This window comes from Copidosoma floridanum, unplaced genomic scaffold (genome assembly GCF_036245765.1).
Source record: "Copidosoma floridanum isolate Cflo_tuat_1 unplaced genomic scaffold, Cflo_Japanese_pri ptg000004l, whole genome shotgun sequence".
Lineage (NCBI taxonomy): Eukaryota > Metazoa > Arthropoda > Insecta > Hymenoptera > Encyrtidae > Copidosoma > Copidosoma floridanum.
The window spans coordinates 38,308,096-38,334,996 of record NW_028321881.1 but is presented as its reverse complement, the minus strand read 5'-3'; the positions used below and the strand labels follow the sequence as shown (position 1 = coordinate 38,334,996).

The 26,901-nt window shown below is 39.7% G+C and overlaps 3 protein-coding genes across 3 annotated transcripts; all 3 read right to left on the bottom strand.

The window, feature by feature from the left end:
• Window positions 1-562: 562 nt before the first annotated feature.
• LOC149375843 (uncharacterized) lies at window positions 563-1,810 on the bottom strand. Its single transcript, XM_089597052.1, has 2 exons — window positions 1,225-1,810; window positions 563-1,179 (listed from the first exon to the last, which is right to left on the bottom strand). Exons 1-2 carry the CDS (start codon window positions 1,808-1,810, stop codon window positions 563-565), a joined length of 1,203 nt encoding a protein of 400 aa, XP_089453178.1.
• Window positions 1,811-1,983: 173 nt separating this feature from the next.
• Window positions 1,984-3,216, bottom strand: LOC149375842 (uncharacterized). The gene has a single exon (XM_089597037.1). It carries the CDS (start codon window positions 3,214-3,216, stop codon window positions 1,984-1,986), a length of 1,233 nt encoding a protein of 410 aa, XP_089453163.1.
• Window positions 3,217-3,363: 147 nt separating this feature from the next.
• LOC149375841 (uncharacterized) lies at window positions 3,364-3,723 on the bottom strand. The gene has a single exon (XM_089597025.1). It carries the CDS (start codon window positions 3,721-3,723, stop codon window positions 3,364-3,366), a length of 360 nt encoding a protein of 119 aa, XP_089453151.1.
• Window positions 3,724-26,901: the final 23,178 nt, after the last annotated feature.

The window sequence follows — 26,901 nt, the reverse complement described above, 5'->3', positions numbered from 1 at the left end:
CTTAATTAATTAACAATTATAAATGAGCTGGAAATTTAGCGTTTTACGCCGGATAGAAATTTTTTTTTTCCTCAAACAACATTAATCATCTTTATAAATTATAAAAACCAAACAGTAACATGTTTAAAAATTGTTGTAATAAATTGTTTAAACATTTTTATTGCAAAAAAACATTTTCCTTTGGGATACAATTTTTTATTCAATTGGACAAACATTTACAGTGTTTAAGAAACTCTTTATTTGTTGAGTACAAGGGAAGCGGACCCGGCGACAATGAATAGCGTGCTTTCTGCGTACTATGCTCTGCTGATATTTTTGGTGGACTAGCTGTCTCGAGCGGCTTGCTGGCTGCTGCTGGTGTGGCTTGGCTGGTAGAGGCTTGTAGCTGGCCAGCTGATGCGTAAACCTGTGTATCAGGAGACGAACTGAGCTGGTCCCGGCACAGGCCGTCGATGCCAGCGGCAGCGGCGTAATGAAGCGCCGAGACGATCAGGATGGGGGGCCGACTGACAGTATATCGTCGAACGAAACATCCCGCCCGCCTCGTTCCAGGAACGAAACTTCAAGTCCCGCCCGCCGTATCCAGAGCGGTTTCGCCTCCGGGCGATGCAGGCTGAGAGGCCGTCCGGGTTATCACAGGAAGCAGCGTGACTTTCGTGATTGGCCTGGTGTATTCTCCCGTCGCCGTTCGGACGGTCACAGCGCGTACGAGGCCGTCCGGGCCAGGGTGAACACCAGTTACACGGCCGAGAGGCCAGCGGCCGTCGGTCCAGAGTAGAGATGAGTCAAGGACGGCGACGATATCACCCAAGGTCAGGTTCCGATGAGGGGTGATCCACTTCGATCGCTGTTGAAGAGTATTAAGATACTCCCGACTCCATCGGGCCCAGAATTGTGCTCTGATGCCCCGGACAAGCTCCCAATGAACCAGATGGTCGAGATCCTGATCGGGTGGCGCGGCCTCGATGATTGAATTGAGGGGTGCTCCGATGAGGAAGTGACCGGGGGTCAGCACACCCAGGTCGTCCGTGTCGCCCGACAGTGGAGTGAGGGGTCGGTTGTTAAGGACAGCTTCGATCCCGACCAAGACGGTTGAGAACTCCTCGTATGTCAGGTGCTGCGAGCCCATGACTCGTCGGAGATGACCTTTGACGGACTTGACCGCGGCCTCCCAGAGACCTCCAAAGTGAGGGGCCCCGGGTGGAATAAAATGCTACTCGATACCTTGATCCGCTAGGGCACCCGCGACGAGGGCCCACTGGTGCTCAGCAAGACGGAGCGCGTTGCGCAACTCGGTGTCAGCTCGATGGAAGCACGTCGCGTTGTCGCTCCAGAGTTCAGACGGTTTTCCCCGGCGCCCAGAGAAGCGGGTGAGAGCCGCAAGAAAGAAGACGGTTGATAGATCGCCTACGAGCTCCAGATGTAGTGCCTTCGTGGTGAGACAGACAAATATGGCGATGTAACCCTTCGTGGTGCGAACGCCTCGGCCCTTAGCTGCGAGGACGTGGAACGGCCCAGCGTAATCGATTCCAGTGCGACCGAAGGCGCGGAAGGGAGTAACTCGTGACCGTGGGAGAGGAGCCATCAATTGGACAGCTGATCGGGCTTGGAGGCGAGCACAAGTAACGCAACTGCGTAGGAAAGCCTTGACTTTCCGGGAGCCACCAATGATCCAAGCACTCTTGACGGTGTACGCGCTGGTGGTGCGAAAGCACCCGTGGAGCGCTCGGTGATGGGCCCACGCGATCGTAAGCGTGGCGAGAGGGCAAGCACCGTCAAGGATGGGTGGGTGTCGCTCCGCGAAGGTCATCTCGGCGTGCTGGAGGCGACCGCCCACACACAGAACGCCGTCTGTATGGACGAAGGCTGCGAGCGATGTCAGTGGGTGCCGCTTGAGAAGAGCGCGGCCCGGGCGAAGCAGTGCAAGTTTATCAGAGAAGGCACGCTGCTGGCTCAAGCGCACGCAAGCGAGGTAGGCATCGGTCAACTCGGTAGCCGTCGGTGCTGAGAGCATCGGTCGTGTAGGGGCTCGACCGAGATGGAGTCTTGCCCACCGACGCAGGTGGGTGAGGGTGCGCAGGAGGACGCCCAGATCGGAGAACAGTCGGAGAAGGTCGAACTCGACCTTTTGCGTGACGTTGCAGAGGCGAGGAGGTGAGGGCTGTGTGGCGGCTCGGAGGGCTCCTGGGGCCAACGATCAGGGCCTTCGGACAGCCAGGAAGGGCCAGTCCACCATGTCTGCTGGCGGTGTAGAGTCTGGGCATCGGTGCCTCGAGACGCCACATCGGCAGGACTGTCATGAGTAGGCACATAGCGCCAGATGTGCGGTGGCAGTACCTCCTGGATGTGGGTGACGTAGTTGTCGACGAGAGCGTGGTTGGTCGCCTCGGTGGAGCGGAGCCAGCGTAGAACGACTTGGGAGTCGCACCAAGCGTAGCATTGCTCAATAGGGATATTCCACTCGCTGACGACCAAGCGCAGTAGTTTTGCAGCAAGCAGCGCGGCACGCAGCTCAAGGCGAGGGATCGTCATGCGAGCCTGGGGCGTGGCTGACGGCTTGAGGCTTCGGATGGGCGCAAGTTTCGTCTTGGCCAGCAGAATGTGGCAGCGGACTTGCCCTGAGGAGTCCTGCAGCTGGGAGTACACCACCGCGCCCATCGCGCGGCGGCTGGCGTCTAAAAAGGCGTGGAGGTGAATCTTCGACGGAGCCGAAGATCCAGTCCAACGTGGAATGGAGAAGCCTTGGATTGATTTCAGCTCAGTGGTGAAAGCTGACCATCGAAGAGCCATTGATGCAGGCACGACCTCATCCCAATCTAACCGGGCGCGCCAGAGATCCTGCACAAGGAGCTTGGCTTGGATTATGGTCGGCGCGAGCCAACCGCAAGGATCGAAGAGGCTCGCGAGTCCAGCAAGAATGCTCCGCTTGGTGTCCTGTTCTCGAGCTGCCGGGGGTGTGAGCCGGAAAGTATCCGAGGCTGGGTCCCAGCTGATGCCAAGCTCGCTGACGAGGCCGGCGTCGCTGAGTTCACGCCACGTAGGGCGCAGGCAAGCTTCCTGGGTGAGATCAGCCAGAAGTTCGGTGTCATTGGCGACCCATTTCCGGAGTGGAAATCCGCCTGAGCGCAGCAGACCAATTACTTGATCCCGAAGCTGGCGGGCCGTTTCGAGGTCATCGGCACCCGAGAGGATGTCATCCACGTACCGATCGTTCATGACGACAGGTACGGCGTCCGGCCACAAGTGTCCTTCGTCATGGCAGAGTTGTTGAATCACACGCAGTGACAAGTAGGGCGAGCAAGTCGCGCCATAAGTGACGGTGCGCAGTTGATAGTGTACAGGCGGCTGACTTGGATCGGGGCTTCAGACGATGCGCTGAAGGTCTGCGTCTCGCGGGTCGACCCAGATTTGGCGGAACATCATCTGGACATCGCTGCAGAAGGCGACGCGATGTCTTCGCCATCGCAGCAGGACTGTCGGTAGTGCGGTCTGGAGTCTCGGCCCGGAGTGCAGGATGTCGTTTAGGCTGTAGCCGCTCGAGGTTGGGTGCGAGGCGTTAAACACGACGCGCAACTTTGGTCTAAGGTTCCCGTGTTGCCAGATGCCGTGGTGCGGGACGTAGCAGACCGTGCTGCTCGGTTCGGAGAGCTCTCGGCTGGAGAGCTGCTTCATATGACCGAGGGCGAGGTACTCGCTCATGAAGCGGTTATACTCGGTCGCCATCTTTGAGTCCCGCTGGAGGCGACGGTGTTGAGATCGCAGTCAGGCCAGGGCGCTAGCCAGGCTATCGCCGAGGAGCGGTGCAGCATTGGGCTTTATAGGCAAACGCACGATATAACGGCCGTCCACGTCGCGCTGGTAGTTGGCGAAAATCCGCTCGCAGTCGATGTCATCTGGCGCGCGGCGGCAGACGGAGGGCAATTCTTCAAGTTCCCAAAAGCGCTGGAGTAGCATGACAAGCTCGCGATGCCAGGGTGGAGCCAGCTCATCGTGCAATGTCGGACACGCGACGGCGCTGTCCAAGGGGCGCCCAGGAGCACACCCGACTAGAGTCCAGCCGAGTGCTGTATGCTGACCGACAATCTCTCCACGCTGATGGTACCCAGGGCGCAGCAGACGGCTGTATAGACCTCAGCGCCGATGAGAATATCGACCGCACGAGGAAGACCAAAGTCGGGGTCGGCGAGGTCCTGCAGGCTGGCCCAGACTCGCAGGATGCTGGGGTCAAGCAGGGCCGCAGCAGTTGAAAGACCGAGGTGGGGTATGCACAGCGCCTCCAGATGCAAACTGGGGGTGCCATTCCCTGGCATCAGGCGCAGGCTGGCGCGGAGTGTCGACCTTACGGCATGTTCACCGCCGATGCCCGATACGCTGGTTCTAGAATCCTCCAAAAGGGCCTTCAGGCGGCGAGCGAGCTTGAGAGAGATGGCCGAGATCTCAAAGCACGAGAAACGCAGCAAGCATGGTAAAGGTGGCCCAGGAATCACCGGGCCCGTAGCTGGAAATCTCCAGCTTCTCCAGCTCGTCTTCCCAAGCACGTCTTGTGGTGGCGTCCATGCCCTTTGCTGCAAACGCGATGAACCAATCATCCCAGGAGGCGACAGGGCGGCCGAGAGCACTAAGCTGATCGCGATGACGTTCAAGCGTGTCCAACAGCGCTTGGAGACCTCCGGCTGACTCTTCCCGCAGAGGCTTGATGTTGCGGAGCGCCGCAACGTGGTCCTGCACGAGGAGCCGCCGATGCTCATAGCGGGCCTCGAGTAGGCTCCAGGCTGTCGGGTAGTTGGACCCAACGATCTGTACGGAGTCCAAGACGGCCTCGGCATCGCCTTAAGTGAGTGACTTTAAATAATAGAGTCTCTCAACGTCCGTTAGCTGCTTGTCGTCGTGTATGAGGGCTCGGAACAGGTCCCTGAAGGATTCCCAGTCCTCTCGTCGTCTCGTGAAGGGCGGGATGGTGATCGTAGGCCACTTGGGCCCACGATGTGGTACCGGTTCTCCGGCTGGGCGGATTTCCCCGTGGGTCCCAGGCGGGGCTAGTGCGAGCCGAGCGTCATACAGGTGTGACCGGGCATCGACGAAGTTGGCCTCTGCGGCGGCGTATATGTCGTCCGCGGCGTCGCCGTGTTCGGTGGTTTCTGCGGTCAACAAACCCACGTGGTTGACCTGGAAGTCATTCCAGTAGGCGTCCAAGAGCTCAAGCCGAGCCGTGACGAGGCCCGGGGTCCAGTGGCTTGTCTCAGTGGCCTTTACAGCGGCCGTGAACCGAGCGATGACGTCGCCAAGCCGTTGTTGGGTGGCGAACAGGGCTGACGCCTGTCCGGTTTCCCTGAAAATCATGAATATAATGAGTTCGACGTTGAATCATCAACGGAACTCGAGGCGGACGCTTCTTGATCAGTTATAAGTCGCTCTGCTGAGCCAACTGTTTCGTAAGCGAGGCGACACGGCGCCAGGCGCTCGGAAAGGATGACTACTCTGCGAGCGAGGCAGCAAGGCGCCAGACGCTCAGTTTGCTGCATAAAATCCACGACACGGGCCTCATGGCGACCGTGGTGGTCTCGAGTGCGCGTACACTTGTGAGCAGCAGTCATGCGATGCGGGCAACATGGCGGCCGCGGGGGCTAACGCTCGCACGGCGAGCAGCCAAACCTCTAATCCGCGACACGGGCATCATGGCGGCCGTGGCGGTCCAGAGCGCGCGAGCTTAAGTCGGCGACGCCTGCAATATGGCGGCGGCAGTGGCTAACATAGAGATATAAAAGAATAGAGTAGCAGAACCCCACCTAACCCAATGCAGTGTCGTGTCCGGCGGTGCAAGAGAGAAAGCTGCATAATGTCCCTCTGGGGTGGGGGGTTGCCGTAGCGGGGAGGAAAGTAAGGAGATGCACAAATAGCTCTGCGAACTCCGCGAGCAACTTGCTAATTTCGACTTAAAAAAAATACCCAAAACTGTGGAATCGTTAGCAACGTTTGCAACCGCTTTGTAAAAAACTGTCGGATCAAGCAGTTTTGCAAAAAAAAATAAATTTGATACCGTCGTGCGAGAGACATAAAAAGTATCTCATCCACCCTTTGTAGTGTGTCTATACTATCAAAATTGATATCGATCGTTTGCAATTTAATTGTCGTTTATGTTGAACAGTTGCAAATTGTCATATTTTTATGTATAGCAGGTAAAATAATTATTTTTGTCGAATGTGGAATGTGCGATTTTTTCTCAATACAATAATACATAATACGTATTGCTGCGCATGCGCCGTGTATACAGTTCCACTAGCGATGGGATATAGTTCCGGCCAGATTTGGGAATTCTCTAGGACCCAACCTCTCTGACGTGGGAAATCACTAGATCAAAAAAAAATTAGTACCAAAGGTGACGCGCGAGATTCAAATAAGGTCCAATAACACAAGCATCCATCACCTGATGACCCGGGGCGCTCACTGGCCACTCTTTTAAATAAATAATTATTAATAACACCAGCGCCTGTCACCTGATGACCCACGGCGCTTACTAGCCACTCTTTTAAATAAATAATTATTAATAACACAAGCGCTTATCACCTAAATACCCGGGGCGCTTACTGGCCACTCTGTTAAATAATCAATTAATAATAACACAAGCGCCTATCACCTTTTGACCCGGGGCGCTTACTAGCTACTATTGAATAATAAATTATCAAGTAATTACAAGAGCGCCAATTAAAAAGATCTTTGTCGTACTAGATAGGCAATCAAAATTGTGATATAATTAATGTGTTATCGATCAACTTTTTATCATTTAATAGTGTTGCAAACAAGTGTCCTGGATCCTCAGGAAGAAGGTGCTTGACATACTTATTAATAATTATTTATTTACTAGATTTGCAATTAGCGCCCCAGGTAATACGGTGATAGGCGCTTGTGTTATTTATTAATAATTATTTATTTAACAGAGTTTCCAGTAAGCGCCCCGGGTCATTAGGTGATAGGCGCTTGTGTTATTAATAATTATTTATTTAACAGAGTGGCTAGTAAGCGCTCCAAGTCACTAAGTGATAGGTGCTTGTGTTATTTTAATAATTATTTATTTAAAAGAGCAGCCAGTAAGCGCCCCGGGTCATTAGGTGATAGGCGCTTGTGTTATTAATAATTATTTATTTAACAGAGTGGCTAGTAAGCGCTCCAAGTCACTAAGTGATAGGTGCTTGTGTTATTTTAATAATTATTTATTTAAAAGAGTGGCCAGTAAGCGCCCCGGGTCATTTGGTGATAGGCGCTGGTGTTATTAATAATTATTTATTTAAAAGAGTGGCCAGTGAGCGCCCCGGGTCATCAGGTGATAGGCGCTTGTGTTATTAATAATTATTTATTTAACAGAGTGGCTAGTAAGCGCTCCAAGTCACTAAGTGATAGGTGCTTGTGTTATTTTAATAATTATTTATTTAAAAGAGTGGCCAGTAAGCGCTCCAAGTCACTAAGTGATAGGTGCTTGTGTTATTTTAATAATTATTTATTTAAAAGAGCAGCCAGTAAGCGCCCCGGGTCATTAGGTGATAGGCGCTTGTGTTATTAATAATTATTTATTTAACAGAGTGTCCAGTAAGCGCTCCAAGTCACTGAGTGATAGGCGCTTGTGTTATTTATTAATAATTATTCATTTAACTGAGTTGTCAGTTAGCACCCCGGGTCATGAGGTGATAGGCTCTTGTGTTATTTTAATAATTGTTTATTTAAAAGAGCAGCCAGTAAGCGCCCCGGGTCATTGGGTGATAGTCGCTTGTATTATTAATAATTATTTATTTAACAGAGTGGCCAGTAAGCACTCCAAGTCACTAAGTGATAGGTGCTTGTGTTATTTTAATAATTATTTATTTAAAAGAGCAGCCAGTAAGCGCCCCGGGTCATTAGGTGATAGGCGCTTGTGTTATTAATAATTATTTATTTAACAGAGTGGCTAGTAAGCGCTCCAAGTCACTAAGTGATAGGTGCTTGTGTTATTTTAATAATTATTTATTTAAAAGAGTGGCCAGTAAGCGCCCCGGGTCATTTGGTGATAGGCGCTGGTGTTATTAATAATTATTTATTTAAAAGAGTGGCCAGTGAGCGCCCCGGGTCATCAGGTGATGGATGCTTGTGTTATTGGACCTTATTTGAATCTCGCGCGTCACCTTTGGTACTAATTTTTTTTTGATCTAGTGATTTCCCACGTCAGAGAGGTTGGGTCCTAGAGAATTCCCAAATCTGGCCGGAACTATATCCCATCGCTAGTGGAACTGTATACACGGCGCATGCGCAGCAATACGTATTATGTATTATTGTATTGAGAAAAAATCGCACATTCCACATTCGACAAAAATAATTATTTTACCTGCTATACATAAAAATATGACAATTTGCAACTGTTCAACATAAACGACAATTAAATTGCAAACGATCGATATCAATTTTGATAGTATAGACACACTACAAAGGGTGGATGAGATACTTTTTATGTCTCTCGCACGACGGTATCAAATTTATTTTTTTTTGCAAAACTGCTTGATCCGACAGTTTTTTACAAAGCGGTTGCAAACGTTGCTAACGATTCCACAGTTTTGGGTATTTTTTTTAAGTCGAAATTAGCAAGTTGCTCGCGGAGTTCGCAGAGCTTGCACAAATGCAGGGTAATATTTGTTTGCTATAAAAAATATGAGACGGATTTTTGTATTGTAATAATTGGAGTGTATACAATTAATTATCGAATTTCTTTATTAATACACAAATGTATATCAATTACAAGCGCAGCGGTAAATATGAAACGATGTTCATTGAACAACAATTATAAATAGTTATTTATTTATTTATAAGCCGAGTCTTAATAACTTATGAGAGGCACTTATGCAATTATTATTTATTGACCCTGAAATATAGTTAATTTATTGTTCATCATTCTAACTCTTCTGGTTGCATCGTTTTGCATATCACACTCGTGTTTTAATCGTAGATCGATGTATTTTTGTATTATTAGTAAAATTAATTGACTACGATGATCACGCAGAGGCTCTTGTTCTAAAAAATGATCTCTATCATCTAAAATGGATGGCGGTAAAGATTTTAATGTTGCGTGCAATAAAAGCGTATTGACATTTTTTTGCAATAAATTAGAACATTGCCTAATTGCTTTTTCTGTGTTTTTGCAAATGCAAACAACATCCTCAGATGCAAAATGTAAACCTCCACGATTTTTTATCAAAGTTAATTTTGATTTATTGCCCGAGTCATTTTTAATAGTACCTGAATCAGTTTTTACACTACCAGTGTTTGAGCCATCTAAAATATCACAGCACTTGGTACAATGTATCTTATTTTTTATAATTTTGACTACGCAACCTGCTACGTGCTTAATTATTTCTTCAGCATATTCTGAAGCAAACGATGTGCATGATTGACTATAATCATGTTCCCAAATAAGAGTGTAATTTGTACCAATCAAGTCTTGTATTTGAGGTGCACGAATACTCTCTGGTTTATCATCATCACAATTTTTATTAATACTGTTTTCATTACTGCTACTATTAGTATCATCTCTTCTATCGTGCAATCTTGACTCATAAGTGTTGTATCATCTAAAGGGGTACAATTAGCAGAATGAGATACATAGACACTTAATTTGTTGCTAAGTAATTTTTTATAAGCAGATAAGTACTGTGTCGAAGTCGGATTATTACAAAATCCATTCATGCGTCTGATAATGGAAAAAAACATCTCCAAGTGATCTTGTGAGATCTTGTAACTTAAAAAATAACTAACATAATTATTCTCTAATAAATATTTTGACAAATTGTACAAATTAGTCAAGCATATCACAAATCCAAGGAATTTTACACGCGCAGTGCAGTTTTTCATTCAATTGCTTTTCATTTAATAACTTGACGTATTTCCATTCAATGTAAGAAGTACCGTTGTATATAATTGGCCCTTTAGTACCAAAATAATTTCTGATGAGTTTCAAACAATGACACGGGTCGTAAAAAATGTACACGGGATGGTAATCTCTTGGGTGATCGAAAAAAGGTTTGAATGTATTTTGTTTTGTCCAATTCAGTTGTGCGCCTAAAGCTTCGCATGCAGTTTTGTGAGCTTTATCGCCATCAAAAGTTAAGCTAACAACATTTATCTTGTTTTCATGTAATTGAATCAGCAGGTCTTTAATAAGGATAGATTTTTCCACGCCACTTAAAGAATGTATGAGATAGTGTGCTACGGGAGCTTTAAACCCAACGTTTATATGCCTACCAGCATAAAAACTAAAACCTTCGTAGCAACTTTCAATTCACCATTATCTTCACATTCTTGTAATTGACCCCCCAAATCAACTAAACCCTTCCACGAGTGGGTATTTTTATCCCATTCTCGATGTTTTTTGATGTGCATCTCATCAAACGTCAGATTAAAAACAAGATTCTTACCCTTTTTTGATTCTTGTTCAACGATAGTAGAAATATGAGTAATAATATCGGCAGAAATTCCAGGTTTATACTGCCCTATTAAAAATATCAGTGATGAATCAATGCTGAATAAATGCTGATTTCAGTATTGAATCAATGTTGAATCAACACTGAATCAACGTTGATTCAGCGTTGAATCAATGAATACGGAACATTGAAATCGGACCTAAATTACATTGTTAAATCAGTATTGATTCAGCACTGAATCAACGTTGATTCAGCACTGAATCAACGTTGATTCAGTGTTGATTCAACATTGATTCAACGCTGCTGGAATATTAAATATTAGCAGTAATTCGGCATTCAATCCATTTTAATTAGTTGTTCACAATCAGCATAAAACCCACACTTAATATATTGTGATGTTCTTACAGAATAATCAATTTAAGGTAGTTTGATAAATAGAATAATATCATCTATGTACATTTATTGAATTGGAGTTTTTTTTATGCATACCTGCATGATAAAAATGTTTTTTACTAGAAAAGTAAGGTTAAATTATATGGTTACCATACATATTCAATATAATTCTTTCTTATTTTTTGAACGATATTTATTTACGAATCTCTAATCATATACAATTTTTTTTTAAATTCTCAAAAAAATTCATAAAAATAAGCTTATACTAGACCAGAAATATAAAGTATACATACAATTATAATTTTTTACAATATCGATATTTACTGATACATCCAAAAAACCTACAATTGAAGTTACGAGTAATGACACACATTAGGGATATTAACAATAAAATTTTCTCCATTAACCTTGAGGCAAACTGCAACGTGTTTTAAAAATGACGTTTCAATATGGTTTATATCTTCTTCAATATGAAGTACCCTTTTAATGGCTTTGCAAAACTCGAATCCATCTTCTACAAGTATTTTTTTGAAAAATGTATACTCCTTATCATCGTGTGTATCAACAGCAAATGCAATTATAGAAATAAATTCACCACTTTTCAGAGTAGCAAAAGAATTATTCGATCTAATAGTACGTCTTTTACAGGATGTTAACAGAACCGTGTTTTTTATTAATCTAGAAAAAAATTCTGGTTCTATTAAGAAACTGGAATCTATTTCTCCGATTTGTTAGCGATATAATTTACTTGTATATCTGTTTTCTGAAATTTTTATGGATTTTTTGGTATACGGCTGTCCAAAATCATTTATAAAATCAACAGTGGCAGAATCGCCTGCTTTTCTGACATGTGCCTCCAAAATCTCGCAACTGTTTTTGTAATTAATAAAACGACATACCTGCAAAAGTACTCCTCTAGCAGCTTTTATCAGTCTTACGATTTTACCGTTACCATTTTCAAAAACGTAACCGTTATGATACACCAATGGGCCCCAATTAATTATACTCTGTAGAAGATGCAGCATTTGATGCAGATTGCTAGTCATTGCTTTTTTCCCACACAGAGATTCTGTGTTTTTAGTCTAATAATTATTTATTTAACAGAGTGTCCAGTAAGCGCTCCAAGTCACTGAGTGATAGGCGCTTGTGTTATTTATTAATAATTATTCATTTAACTGAGTTGTCAGTTAGCACCCCGGGTCATGAGGTGATAGGCTCTTGTGTTATTTTAATAATTGTTTATTTAAAAGAGCAGCCAGTAAGCGCCCCGGGTCATTGGGTGATAGTCGCTTGTATTATTAATAATTATTTATTTAACAGAGTGGCCAGTAAGCACTCCAAGTCACTAAGTGATAGGTGCTTGTGTTATTTTAATAATTATTTATTTAAAAGAGCAGCCAGTAAGCGCCCCGGGTCATTAGGTGATAGGCGCTTGTGTTATTAATAATTATTTATTTAACAGAGTGGCTAGTAAGCGCTCCAAGTCACTAAGTGATAGGTGCTTGTGTTATTTTAATAATTATTTATTTAAAAGAGTGGCCAGTAAGCGCCCCGGGTCATTTGGTGATAGGCGCTGGTGTTATTAATAATTATTTATTTAAAAGAGTGGCCAGTGAGCGCCCCGGGTCATCAGGTGATGGATGCTTGTGTTATTGGACCTTATTTGAATCTCGCGCGTCACCTTTGGTACTAATTTTTTTTTGATCTAGTGATTTCCCACGTCAGAGAGGTTGGGTCCTAGAGAATTCCCAAATCTGGCCGGAACTATATCCCATCGCTAGTGGAACTGTATACACGGCGCATGCGCAGCAATACGTATTATGTATTATTGTATTGAGAAAAAATCGCACATTCCACATTCGACAAAAATAATTATTTTACCTGCTATACATAAAAATATGACAATTTGCAACTGTTCAACATAAACGACAATTAAATTGCAAACGATCGATATCAATTTTGATAGTATAGACACACTACAAAGGGTGGATGAGATACTTTTTATGTCTCTCGCACGACGGTATCAAATTTATTTTTTTTTGCAAAACTGCTTGATCCGACAGTTTTTTACAAAGCGGTTGCAAACGTTGCTAACGATTCCACAGTTTTGGGTATTTTTTTTAAGTCGAAATTAGCAAGTTGCTCGCGGAGTTCGCAGAGCTTGCACAAATGCAGGGTAATATTTGTTTGCTATAAAAAATATGAGACGGATTTTTGTATTGTAATAATTGGAGTGTATACAATTAATTATCGAATTTCTTTATTAATACACAAATGTATATCAATTACAAGCGCAGCGGTAAATATGAAACGATGTTCATTGAACAACAATTATAAATAGTTATTTATTTATTTATAAGCCGAGTCTTAATAACTTATGAGAGGCACTTATGCAATTATTATTTATTGACCCTGAAATATAGTTAATTTATTGTTCATCATTCTAACTCTTCTGGTTGCATCGTTTTGCATATCACACTCGTGTTTTAATCGTAGATCGATGTATTTTTGTATTATTAGTAAAATTAATTGACTACGATGATCACGCAGAGGCTCTTGTTCTAAAAAATGATCTCTATCATCTAAAATGGATGGCGGTAAAGATTTTAATGTTGCGTGCAATAAAAGCGTATTGACATTTTTTTGCAATAAATTAGAACATTGCCTAATTGCTTTTTCTGTGTTTTTGCAAATGCAAACAACATCCTCAGATGCAAAATGTAAACCTCCACGATTTTTTATCAAAGTTAATTTTGATTTATTGCCCGAGTCATTTTTAATAGTACCTGAATCAGTTTTTACACTACCAGTGTTTGAGCCATCTAAAATATCACAGCACTTGGTACAATGTATCTTATTTTTTATAATTTTGACTACGCAACCTGCTACGTGCTTAATTATTTCTTCAGCATATTCTGAAGCAAACGATGTGCATGATTGACTATAATCATGTTCCCAAATAAGAGTGTAATTTGTACCAATCAAGTCTTGTATTTGAGGTGCACGAATACTCTCTGGTTTATCATCATCACAATTTTTATTAATACTGTTTTCATTACTGCTACTATTAGTATCATCTCTTCTATCGTGCAATCTTGACTCATAAGTGTTGTATCATCTAAAGGGGTACAATTAGCAGAATGAGATACATAGACACTTAATTTGTTGCTAAGTAATTTTTTATAAGCAGATAAGTACTGTGTCGAAGTCGGATTATTACAAAATCCATTCATGCGTCTGATAATGGAAAAAAACATCTCCAAGTGATCTTGTGAGATCTTGTAACTTAAAAAATAACTAACATAATTATTCTCTAATAAATATTTTGACAAATTGTACAAATTAGTCAAGCATATCACAAATCCAAGGAATTTTACACGCGCAGTGCAGTTTTTCATTCAATTGCTTTTCATTTAATAACTTGACGTATTTCCATTCAATGTAAGAAGTACCGTTGTATATAATTGGCCCTTTAGTACCAAAATAATTTCTGATGAGTTTCAAACAATGACACGGGTCGTAAAAAATGTACACGGGATGGTAATCTCTTGGGTGATCGAAAAAAGGTTTGAATGTATTTTGTTTTGTCCAATTCAGTTGTGCGCCTAAAGCTTCGCATGCAGTTTTGTGAGCTTTATCGCCATCAAAAGTTAAGCTAACAACATTTATCTTGTTTTCATGTAATTGAATCAGCAGGTCTTTAATAAGGATAGATTTTTCCACGCCACTTAAAGAATGTATGAGATAGTGTGCTACGGGAGCTTTAAACCCAACGTTTATATGCCTACCAGCATAAAAACTAAAACCTTCGTAGCAACTTTCAATTCACCATTATCTTCACATTCTTGTAATTGACCCCCCAAATCAACTAAACCCTTCCACGAGTGGGTATTTTTATCCCATTCTCGATGTTTTTTGATGTGCATCTCATCAAACGTCAGATTAAAAACAAGATTCTTACCCTTTTTTGATTCTTGTTCAACGATAGTAGAAATATGAGTAATAATATCGGCAGAAATTCCAGGTTTATACTGCCCTATTAAAAATATCAGTGATGAATCAATGCTGAATAAATGCTGATTTCAGTATTGAATCAATGTTGAATCAACACTGAATCAACGTTGATTCAGCGTTGAATCAATGAATACGGAACATTGAAATCGGACCTAAATTACATTGTTAAATCAGTATTGATTCAGCACTGAATCAACGTTGATTCAGCACTGAATCAACGTTGATTCAGTGTTGATTCAACATTGATTCAACGCTGCTGGAATATTAAATATTAGCAGTAATTCGGCATTCAATCCATTTTAATTAGTTGTTCACAATCAGCATAAAACCCACACTTAATATATTGTGATGTTCTTACAGAATAATCAATTTAAGGTAGTTTGATAAATAGAATAATATCATCTATGTACATTTATTGAATTGGAGTTTTTTTTATGCATACCTGCATGATAAAAATGTTTTTTACTAGAAAAGTAAGGTTAAATTATATGGTTACCATACATATTCAATATAATTCTTTCTTATTTTTTGAACGATATTTATTTACGAATCTCTAATCATATACAATTTTTTTTTAAATTCTCAAAAAAATTCATAAAAATAAGCTTATACTAGACCAGAAATATAAAGTATACATACAATTATAATTTTTTACAATATCGATATTTACTGATACATCCAAAAAACCTACAATTGAAGTTACGAGTAATGACACACATTAGGGATATTAACAATAAAATTTTCTCCATTAACCTTGAGGCAAACTGCAACGTGTTTTAAAAATGACGTTTCAATATGGTTTATATCTTCTTCAATATGAAGTACCCTTTTAATGGCTTTGCAAAACTCGAATCCATCTTCTACAAGTATTTTTTTGAAAAATGTATACTCCTTATCATCGTGTGTATCAACAGCAAATGCAATTATAGAAATAAATTCACCACTTTTCAGAGTAGCAAAAGAATTATTCGATCTAATAGTACGTCTTTTACAGGATGTTAACAGAACCGTGTTTTTTATTAATCTAGAAAAAAATTCTGGTTCTATTAAGAAACTGGAATCTATTTCTCCGATTTGTTAGCGATATAATTTACTTGTATATCTGTTTTCTGAAATTTTTATGGATTTTTTGGTATACGGCTGTCCAAAATCATTTATAAAATCAACAGTGGCAGAATCGCCTGCTTTTCTGACATGTGCCTCCAAAATCTCGCAACTGTTTTTGTAATTAATAAAACGACATACCTGCAAAAGTACTTCTCTAGCAGCTTTTATCAGTCTTACGATTTTACCGTTACCATTTTCAAAAACGTAACCGTTATGATACACCAATGGGCCCCAATTAATTATACTCTGTAGAAGATGCAGCATTTGATGCAGATTGCTAGTCATTGCTTTTTTCCCACACAGAGATTCTGTGTTTTTAGTCTAATAATTATTTATTTAACAGAGTGTCCAGTAAGCGCTCCAAGTCACTGAGTGATAGGCGCTTGTGTTATTTATTAATAATTATTCATTTAACTGAGTTGTCAGTTAGCACCCCGGGTCATGAGGTGATAGGCTCTTGTGTTATTTTAATAATTGTTTATTTAAAAGAGCAGCCAGTAAGCGCCCCGGGTCATTGGGTGATAGTCGCTTGTATTATTAATAATTATTTATTTAACAGAGTGGCCAGTAAGCACTCCAAGTCACTAAGTGATAGGTGCTTGTGTTATTTTAATAATTATTTATTTAAAAGAGCAGCCAGTAAGCGCCCCGGGTCATTAGGTGATAGGCGCTTGTGTTATTAATAATTATTTATTTAACAGAGTGGCTAGTAAGCGCTCCAAGTCACTAAGTGATAGGTGCTTGTGTTATTTTAATAATTATTTATTTAAAAGAGTGGCCAGTAAGCGCCCCGGGTCATTTGGTGATAGGCGCTTGTGTTATTAATAATTATTTATTTAACAGAGTGGCCAGTTAGCGCCCCGGGTCATTGGGTGATAGGCGCTTGTGTTATAAATAATTATTTATTTAACAGAGTTGCCAGTTAGCGCCCCGGGTCATTGGGTGATAGGCGCTTGTGTTATTAAAAGTTATTCATTTAACAGAGTTGCCAGTTAGCGCCCCGGGTCATTGGGTGACAGTCGCTTGTGTTATATTAATAATTATTTATTTAACAGAGTGGCCAGTAAGCGCCCCGGGTCATGAGGTGATAGTCGCTTGTGTTATTAATAATTATTTATTTAACAGAGTGGCCAGTAAGCACTCCAAGTCACTAAGTAATAGGCGCTTGTGTTATTTATTAATAATTATTCATTCAACTGAGTTGCCAGTTAGCGCCCCGGGTCATGAGGTGATAAGCGCTTGTGTTATTTTAATAATTATTCATTTAAAAGAGTGGCCAGTAAGCGCCCCGGGTCATGAGGTGATAGTCGCTTCTGTTATTAATAATAAACTATTTAACAGAGTGGCCAGTAAGCACTCCAAGTCACTGAGTGATAGGCGCTTGTGTTATTTATTAATAATTATTCATTTAACTGAGTTGCCAGTTAGCGCCCCGGGTCATTGGGTGATAGTCGATTGTGTTATTAATAATTATTTATTTAACAGAGTGGCCAGTAAGCGCCCCGGGTCATGAGGTGATAGTCGCTTGTGTTATTAATAATTATTTATTTAACAGAGTGGCCAGTAAGCACTCCAAGTCACTGAGTGATAGGCGCTTGTGTTATTTATTAATAATTATTCATTTAACTGAGTTGCTAGTTAGCGCCCCGGGTCATTGGGTGATAGGCGCTTGTGTTATTAAAAGTTATTTATTTAACAGAGTGGCCAGTTAGCGCCCCGGGTCATTGGATGATAGTCGCTTGTGTTATTAATATTACAATTTTGAATTTCCGCGTGTCTTTGGCAATGCCCCTTCACTGCTGTGCTGTGTGCTCGACGGAACATTCTCCCTAGATCGTATAGCTATATATACGATCTAGGGAAAAAGTTTCGATATTGAATCCGCCAAACCCAACGCTGGGAATAAGGAATAATGCCCAGAGTGCCCAGACCAAAGACCAACGCTGCTGCGTATGAGGCTCTTTTACCGTCAAGCTTGAATCAGATGGCGCCAGGGTACGTCGTGGCTGTCATGGCCGTCTCACTCACACAACATTACTTTTTAGTATTGTATGTATACAGGAAACTAAAGTGTAGTGGTAAAGCGCAATATTTGAAATTTTGAAATGAATAAGGAAGACAAGAAAGAATATTATGGGAGCTTAAAAGTTTCAGAATTGAAGAAGCTTTTAAAAGGGAAAGGAGCAAGAGTCAGTGGAAGAAAAGCAGAACTCGTGGACAGGTAAGTGTACATTTTAGTTTATATTTACAAGGCTATTTATGTATTTGTTTACTAATGATTGGTCTCCCAATTGCTTCGAGCCACTTTTTTTTTTCACACTATCAGAAGGAAATTTAAATTTCACTTTCTTATCGCAGGATATTACACTGCACTTCATTTTTCCTACTATCTTTAAACGTAAATGCAAACAAAAATTGTCTGCAAACAACAGCAATCATTTACAAAGGTTATGCCTTATGCTTTGCTCATCACACAGATAGGCTCACGAACACAATACACAACTGTAAATTTGACGGTGTGTAAGTGCAACGGCCATGACAGCTGCGACGTGCCCTGGCGCCATCTGATTCAAGCTTGACGGTAAAAGAGCCTCATAGCATGCAGCGCACTCGCATACCTATACACTCTGAGTATACATATAGGTATGTAATCTCGTCTGTCGCGAGAGCACGAACAAATGCCCATGCAAAGAGCGCGTACAGTATACATATACACGCGGAGTATATCTGTGTAAAATCTCGTCTGTCGCGAGAACGGCTGAAAATGCTCACCCACAAAAGTGCCCAACGCGCCATAAGAAGTTTTCACTTCAAAAACTTATCTTGAGGTACTGTGCTGGTCGTATGTATGTCAAATTGTATGTCAGGAGAGAATTTTCGTGCTTGTCTTCGACGCTGCTCTACGATCTTGGTACTTCTTGGTAAGTCGTCTGGGTAGCCGTCAAAAATTATGTAACTCCCACAGGCATAGTGTTTTTTTACATAATCGACATAGCTGTTCAAAATGTTTTCAAAAGTTTTTATTTGAGGCCATACAACTCTGTGCAACAAAAAACCTCCATCAATAACATGAACAGAGTTATCTGTGGATGGAATATTTGAAAAATGTTTCAAATTATTATAAAATTGCGACTTATCTGTCCGTAGGCAGCCATCTTTAAATAGCGAGAGAGGATACGGAGCTAATTCGTATTTAAAATAATCTTCCAATTCGGTTGTTTTGTCATGCATTGTGGCACTTATTCTTTGAAAAATTAGCGTGAGATTTATTACGATTTCTTTGTCTTTTACTTTTTTACACATATTAGCTTGCTGCAGAGGAACAACGCGATCCTTCCTTTTAAACTTAAAAGAAGTGATTTGTAGACCCACCATTTTATCAATCATTTTTACGCCCTCCTCCACAGCAACGTGACAATTAATATTTTCCCCTGCTTTATTTCCTGTCACGAGAGAATCCAGAATAGGTGATGGTGCAAAAGGATTCCATTTGTTATAAAAATTTACTAAGCGTTGCACGTCTTTTGTGTCTCGTTGAATTAGTGATGGTCGCGTATAGATGTGCTGTTCTGATGAAGAGAAAGATACATTATAATCAATTATCATAAATCAATTAATTTCTTTTGTTTGAAAATAAAAAAAAAATTGTATCCCAAAGAAAAATGTTTTTTTGCAATAAAAATGTTTAAAAAATTTATTACAACAATTTCTAAACATGTTACTGTTTGGTTTTTATAATTTATAAAGATTATTAATGCTGTTTGAGGAAAAAAAAAATTTCTATCCGGCGTAAAACGCTAAATTTCCAGCTCATTTATAATTGTTAATTAATTAAGGCATATTGTTAATATATTACGCAAATACAAATATCACAGTTGAACTTGTTGTTGAATGCTACCCCAGATTAAAAAAAAAAACGTTCAAATCCGTTCATTAGAAGCCGAGATTTTGTCAATTTTGAAGCGCGCGTTCGTTTTAAGGTGGTTCTTCACCTAACCCATTTACTTAAACTTACAGGGAAATTTGGAGGGATTGTTATTAAAGTTATAAGGCATCTTTCTTTAAAATTTCAAGTCCCTTTATCAGGCAAATTTTTGAAAACAAGTCAGTCAAAAAATGCACTTTTAACATGTGTTCTTACGTAGGTTACTTTTCCATACTACGATATCATGTAATATCTCGTAAAGTAGACTTAAGATCGTAATAGAAAAAGTTTGTAGTGAAAGAAGAACTTTTTAGCTTTCTAATAATATAACAAAAGTTTGGGCTAATCAGGGAAATAGTATACGATATTTAATCGTAAACGAAATGTCTGCCGTGTAAACTGCGGCAACGTCTGCTTGAGTAGGAGCGTACATGCCATTTTCAGAACCTTGCGTCAAAAAAAAATTTTTTTATAACTCTTACTCTGACTTTATTAGCTTGTTTATTTGTATGTAAATGCAATGATATTATAGTCAAGTGCCAGTACAACATATTTTATGTTGCAAATAATACGCTAATCGAAAATTAGAAAACCACAGGGTCCCGTGTCACTTTGATACGGCACCATCGTGAAGAACCACCTTAAGATTGCTGGTTCACTTTTGAAGCAAGGTCTGATGGTCGCCCCCCACCACCACCTCGCAGCAATTTTTTTCGCAATAGGATCAACTGAATTGCGCATTTATCGTTAAATAATAATACATTTCAGCATGCCTAATGTTAATTAGTAAAGTACTGGACAAAACGAGGGCATTCGTTCTATAATTAGTTGGATAGCTGCTATTGTTTATTGTTAAACTTAAGTTGACTTTGACTAGCTATATCTAAGGAACAGATGAACGGATTTCAATTTTTTTTTTTTTTTTGGGAGAAGCGTCTTGCCGAATACTATCATCCTACAAAATTTAAATCCAAAAACTGGGAAATTCGCGAAGATGTTCAATTTGTTTATAAGCAAAAAAATGATAGCAAATTTAAAAAAATTATGTACGCTCTCCTAACTATCCGATTTTAATTTTTCAAAATGGATTTGAAAGGTCTAATGATCTACTATACGTTAAAAAATCAGCAATTTGTGGAATTTGTTTTTTAAGCTCTAGCAACATTTTCAAAATTTCGATATTTTTCGGAGATACCTAAATTGCAAAATTATTGTGCAAAAACAAAAAACAATATCGAGCTGGTTTTTGCGCCATTATTTTTATTATAACTTGAAGTTTTTCTGACAGTATTTTCAACCGAATATAATGTTGTCTTCAAGTTTGTTTTCCAACTTTTCCAAATTGCACTTTTTTTCGCTTTTTTTTTTTTTTAATTTCGGATTTTTTGCAACAAAAAAATTTTTTTTTCAACTTTTAAAATCTTTATCCGATAGGAAATTTTCTCACAAACAATTTTGTTTTTTTTCATTTTTCACGTAGACGCGATATTTTCCAAGATATTTGGCCTAAATGGCCAAAAAATAGGGGTCAAAACGACACATTTTTCACTACATTGTCTATACCGAGCGTAGCACAACTTTTGGGGTGGGAGCATATCACAATTCTGGTTTCTACCAACATTTCGGAGGTATTCCCGTAAAAATTTGAGCTCCGACTCAAAATGGCTAAGCCAATACAGATGCTTACTGGTCTATAACTATATTACAAACTGACAATTTAACGAAATCTATGTAAGTTGATCAATCACAGCAAAAACTTTTTGTCTCAGTTTTTAGCGTTTTTTAGTCAGCAGCAAGTCTCTTTTTATCGATAAATATTACAAACATTATTTTTTTTAAAGTACATGACATGATTGAATCGTTCTTCATTGTTGAAATATGGCCCAAAAAGCATAAATTTTCCTATAATCATGGTTCTACACTGATAAAAAAAGTATAAATATGGGGAATGAAGCGCGGGTAAGGCACTGAGGCTCTGGATAATAAGGTGCCTCCGTGTCCGGGTACGGAAGGAGGAGCACTAGATCGAGATAGGAGACTTTCAACAACGATAAACATAAAAAAACTTTTATTTCAACGTACAAGTCATACAGGTGTAACCAGAGACAAGTAGGGAGATTGCCAGTGCTTATGCCAAAGAGTGTGCTGTGCCGATGCTTCGGCGTACAGGGGTTTGATCTTAGAGAATATATACATGGAGGAAGCATATATATTGTATGCTCCGACCGCGAGACGAGATGAGAGAGACAAAAGACAAAAAGCAGTACAACCTTTCTCTCTCTTACATGCCTCGGATTGGTTGGCCCCCTTCCGTATATATAGGTATAGTCGTATCCACGAGTGGCGGTCGTGGGGGAACAGAGTAGATATATGTAACCTAAGCTCTGATAGTCTGATGAAAAAGAACTTATACATTACCAGAGAATATAGAATATATCCTCTTTAAGTATAGAAGGCCAAAGCGGAATTCCAAGCTATAAACACTAAAACAATAATCTTCCATTACAACATAATTATAACCACAAAATTTGAATAAAAATTTCCAATTTTAATTAAAGCCCTCATATCTGGTTAAACAGTTCATATATGGCTAATGACTCAATTAGAATGTTTGTCTTCGATAGCTGAGCGGTCAAGAATGCAGCTTTAGCTTTTGAGCTCTGGGCTTCGGATCTGACCTATGTTTTTTTTTTTTTTTTTTTTTCAGGTATACATTTTCATAATACTTGTTTTATTACATTTCGTTTGTTTATAATTTTTATGTATTTTTATAAATAAATTTATTTTATAAGATTTCACACTTTAATAATAAGATTTAAAAAACTACTCTTGGCTAATGCCAGTAAAATACTAATGCAAAAATGTGTAAATACTTTTTGTATATTATTATTATTACAAGTGTAAATATTATTTGTTTAATTATTTACTGCATTGATCGATACGGATTTATTGGGGTTCTAATATCTAATATGCCCTTTATCCTGCATGTATTCTATCCTAATGAAAAATACTGCCACCTTCCCGTCGGTTTCCATTGAATAATGCCAAAATAAAATAAATTATACGACGTATTGTAATAGTAAAATATTGAATTTATCCTCGCATTAGTATTTTATTGGCATTAGCCAAGAGTAGTTTTTTAAATCTTATTATCACAGTGTAAAATCTTATAAAATAAATTTATTTATAAAAATATATAAAAATTATAAACAAACCAAACGTAATAAAACAAGTATTATGAAAATGTATACCTGAAAAAAAAAAAAAAAAAAAAAAAAGCATAGGTCAGATCCGAAGCCCAGAGCGCAAAAGCTAAGGCAGCATTCTTGACCGCTCAGCTATTGAAGACAAACATTTCAATTGAGTCATTAGCCATACATGAACTGTTTAACCAGATATGAGGGCTTTAATTGAAATTGGAAATTTTTATTCAAATTTTGTTGTTATATTTATGTTGTAATGGAAGATTATTGTTTTAGTGTTTATTGCTCGGAATTTCGCTTTGGCCTTCTATACTTAAAGAGGATATATTCTATATTCTCTGGTAATGTGTAAGTTCTTTTTTATCAGACTATCAGAGCTTAGGTTACATATATCTGCTCTGTTCCCCCACGACCGCCACTCGTGGATACGACTACACATATATATACGGAAGGGGGCCAACCAATCCGAGGCATGTAAGAGAGAGAAAGGTTGTACCGCTATTTGTCTTTTGTCTCTCTCATCTCGTCTCGCGGTCGGAGCATACAATGCTTCCTCCATGGAGCTGTTCACATAGACATTTTTTGCTTAATTCAATGTGAACGTTCATATTGAAAAGGGGGTTCCACCATTCCGCCAAACTCAAATTGAGTGAACAGACTGAACAGACCTATACCTCTTTTTCCATCAGGCAACAAAAGCCTATGGTCGCAACTACGTTGACTGGTTGACTGACAGAGAACACAGCATAGGTCTGTTCAGTCTGTTCACTCAATTTGAGTTTAGCGGAGCAGTGGAACCCCCTTTTCAATATGAACGTTCACATTGAATTAAGCAAAAAATGTCTATGTGAACAGCTCCCATGTATATATTCTCTAAGGGTCTGATCGAGGCATTTGATATCTCGCAAAAGTAAGCTTTTTTGTCGATTATCGGCGATGATTCCTCAACTGCGCATGCGCATTATCATTATTTTAATATTTATAGTGATTTTATAGGGATTATTGAAATAACTGCTTACTCAAGGAAGATATTGAAATATTGAATGCCCTAATCAGACCCCTATGCGGCAGATAGCCGCCATTTATAGTACATGTCAGTGGTGGTCAATTTGAAATGGTAAATAACATTTCACATCACACCACCATTACCATTCCACAATCTCATTATACCATAGACATATAAGAAATGTAGATTGCTCGTTTTTATGTACGGCGCTGAAGCACGAGTAAAAAAAGACACAACATTGAACGTGGGTATCTGTCTCTTTTGCACATTGCCAAAGATGAGGGTCAGTAAACTAAGGCCAGCTGATGCAACCATAGAGTGATAAGAAATAGACTGCTCGTTCTTGTGTACTGCACTAAAGCATGATGCAAGTAAATGTGTGTAACCCAACTGGTTCAAATTTCAAATTGAGAATTAAGACTGTTCCTGCGCACATCCGTAATTCCGCCATGTTGAATTATGTTGTCTGCTTTGTTTACTGTAATATATATACATGCACTCATGACACTTACTTGAGAACATGAGTGGTGTAATAAATTAATATTTACAATATGCCATCGTGTTCGCTTACATGTAAATATTTTCACACGAATGAATGAACAGTCAAACATTTTTCTATCGTAAGTAGGGTATGCTCTTTACATTTCAATTTTGAAATAAAATTTAAACTCATGTAGTAATCTCAAATGTGCAACTAAAAGAAAAATACAGCTTGAAGCCTCACTGAATACAGCAGCTTTTAAAATATTGAAAGCTCTCTGTGATTTTTTAACTATTGTTGTGCATAAGTCATGATCCCTTTAAAATATTATCTAATAGTAAAGTTAATTTGTTATCAATTTTTGAATTTTTATTTATTTTTGTTATTGCATTGCGGGCTGTTTATATTTTTATAACTGGATGAGAACAATCATACCACAACAACAATCACAATCAACCAAAATTCATTCATTAATTTAAAAAAAATTATAATTAATATACTTATTGATAATTTTTTTACCATAAATACGTATGTACATGACTTACTTGAAATAATTTCTGTCTTTAATCCGGCAATAACTTATTTTTATTGTCTCATCACTATTCGAAATAACTGTTCAATGATGTTTTCTCGTTTTCAGCAACAATTTTTAAGCATCACTTTTAACATTGTAACGTAAGCTAAAACCTTTTTGAAACCATTGACAATCACATATTTTTGAAATACCGCTACATTCGGATTGGCTTAAATCCCAATATGGACGATGTGCGGATGAGGCACGCTATTGGAGAAACTCGGACTCATCGGAAAGTTGCGCCATCACACACCTTATCTACTTACATCATGGCCCTCATGAGTTAACCCAGAGCGCCTACTGGCCACTTTAAAATTTAATGTATTAAGGGGGCTCCTACGACTACTGCTGAGGTCAAAGACAAACAAAAAATAAAGTTTTGTTTTTCAATAAACAAATGTGTCTGAAAATCATTATGATATTTTTAATAACGTATGAAGTGGGAAAAATGATATTTATGTATGTAGTTTAACTTTGTACGAAAAATTAATTATTGTTTTGACCAGTCTAGTGCATACGAGGGTACAGTGGTACACCACCTGTGTTGGTGTAGTATAGCGATATAATATATAGGTATATGGTATATATATGTCGTGTTTGCATGCCTTTCTGCTATTACTCTATCTCTGTAGTGTTTAGTATCTGTATGTCATTAACATCATTTAATTGATAAACAATGGATGACGGTCCTTCTAATCCGCCTAAAAAAAAAGAATACCACGCACATAGAGTCTCAAGAGGATGGAGGAAAGGCAATCTCAACTTTTTGAAAACTCGCGCGATTAGGTGAACAAGTACGTCTGCTACCCACGTGACCTCCTGACCTCCCAGACACTATTTATTTATTTCCATCACAAATATCTCGCTATAATGGTCCTTTATCCACAATTTTTAATACAGCATATTACAGAGGAAGACTTCATCTACAAAACGTATATGTTCAGTCTGCTGGGACATTTAATTTAGGTTTATTATAAACGAAAACAAATTGTTTTTCACGCTGCCCCATAGGAACACGTGCTAATAGTTACAACTTTGAGCTCGGATTTCTCAAAATTTTGACCCATTCGAAATATAATTTAGACCACCATTAAATTCAGTAGACTTTTATTTACAAGAAATAATGTATCTCTGTTTGGGGACTTTCGTGAAGGAGCCCCCTTAAAAAATAACAAAAGCTCCAACCACCACACAACTTTGGTGATGAAATAAATACAACACAAGCGCCAATCACCATACAACCCAGGGCGCTTACTGGTCTCTTTATTTATTTATAATAAATGAAATAGCACAAGCGCCAATCACCACACAACCCGGTGTGCTTACTGGTCGTTTTATTAATAAATAAAATAATACAATCGCCAATCACTAAGCAACTTGAGGCGCATTTAGTTCGCTTTCTAAATCAGTTGACCTATACACCGCAGCTAAAGCATTCGTTGTTTTATGATAAATAATGCATGCGTTATTAATTAATGCTCTCTTAATTAATAAAAAAGCAAGTTAGTGCCTTGAGTAGCCTAATCATGAGCCCTTATATTATTTTCGAATGCTTTACTAATTAACAAAGCGACCAGTAAGCGCCCCGAGTTGTGCGGTGATTGGCGCTTGTGCTATTTTATTCATTATAAATGAATGAAGGGACCAGTAAGCACCCTGGGTTGTGTGGTGATAGGCGCTTGTGTTGTTGTATTTATTTTATTAATCAACAAGGCGACCAGTAAGTGCCCCGAGTTGCCTGGTGATTGTCGCTTGCCTTATT

Excerpts from the sequence above, each read along its gene's own strand:
- LOC149375841 (XM_089597025.1), bottom strand. The coding sequence starts at position 3,723 with ATGGCGACCGAGTATAACCGCTTCATGAGCGAGTACCTCGCCCTCGGT.
- LOC149375842 (XM_089597037.1), bottom strand. The coding sequence starts at position 3,216 with ATGAACGATCGGTACGTGGATGACATCCTCTCGGGTGCCGATGACCTC.
- LOC149375843 (XM_089597052.1), bottom strand. The coding sequence starts at position 1,810 with ATGACCTTCGCGGAGCGACACCCACCCATCCTTGACGGTGCTTGCCCT. Across the intron at positions 1,180-1,224 it reads GGGTGCCCTAGCGGATCAAG|GTCTCTGGGAGGCCGCGGTC; the intron begins GTATCGAGTAGC and ends CTCACTTTGGAG.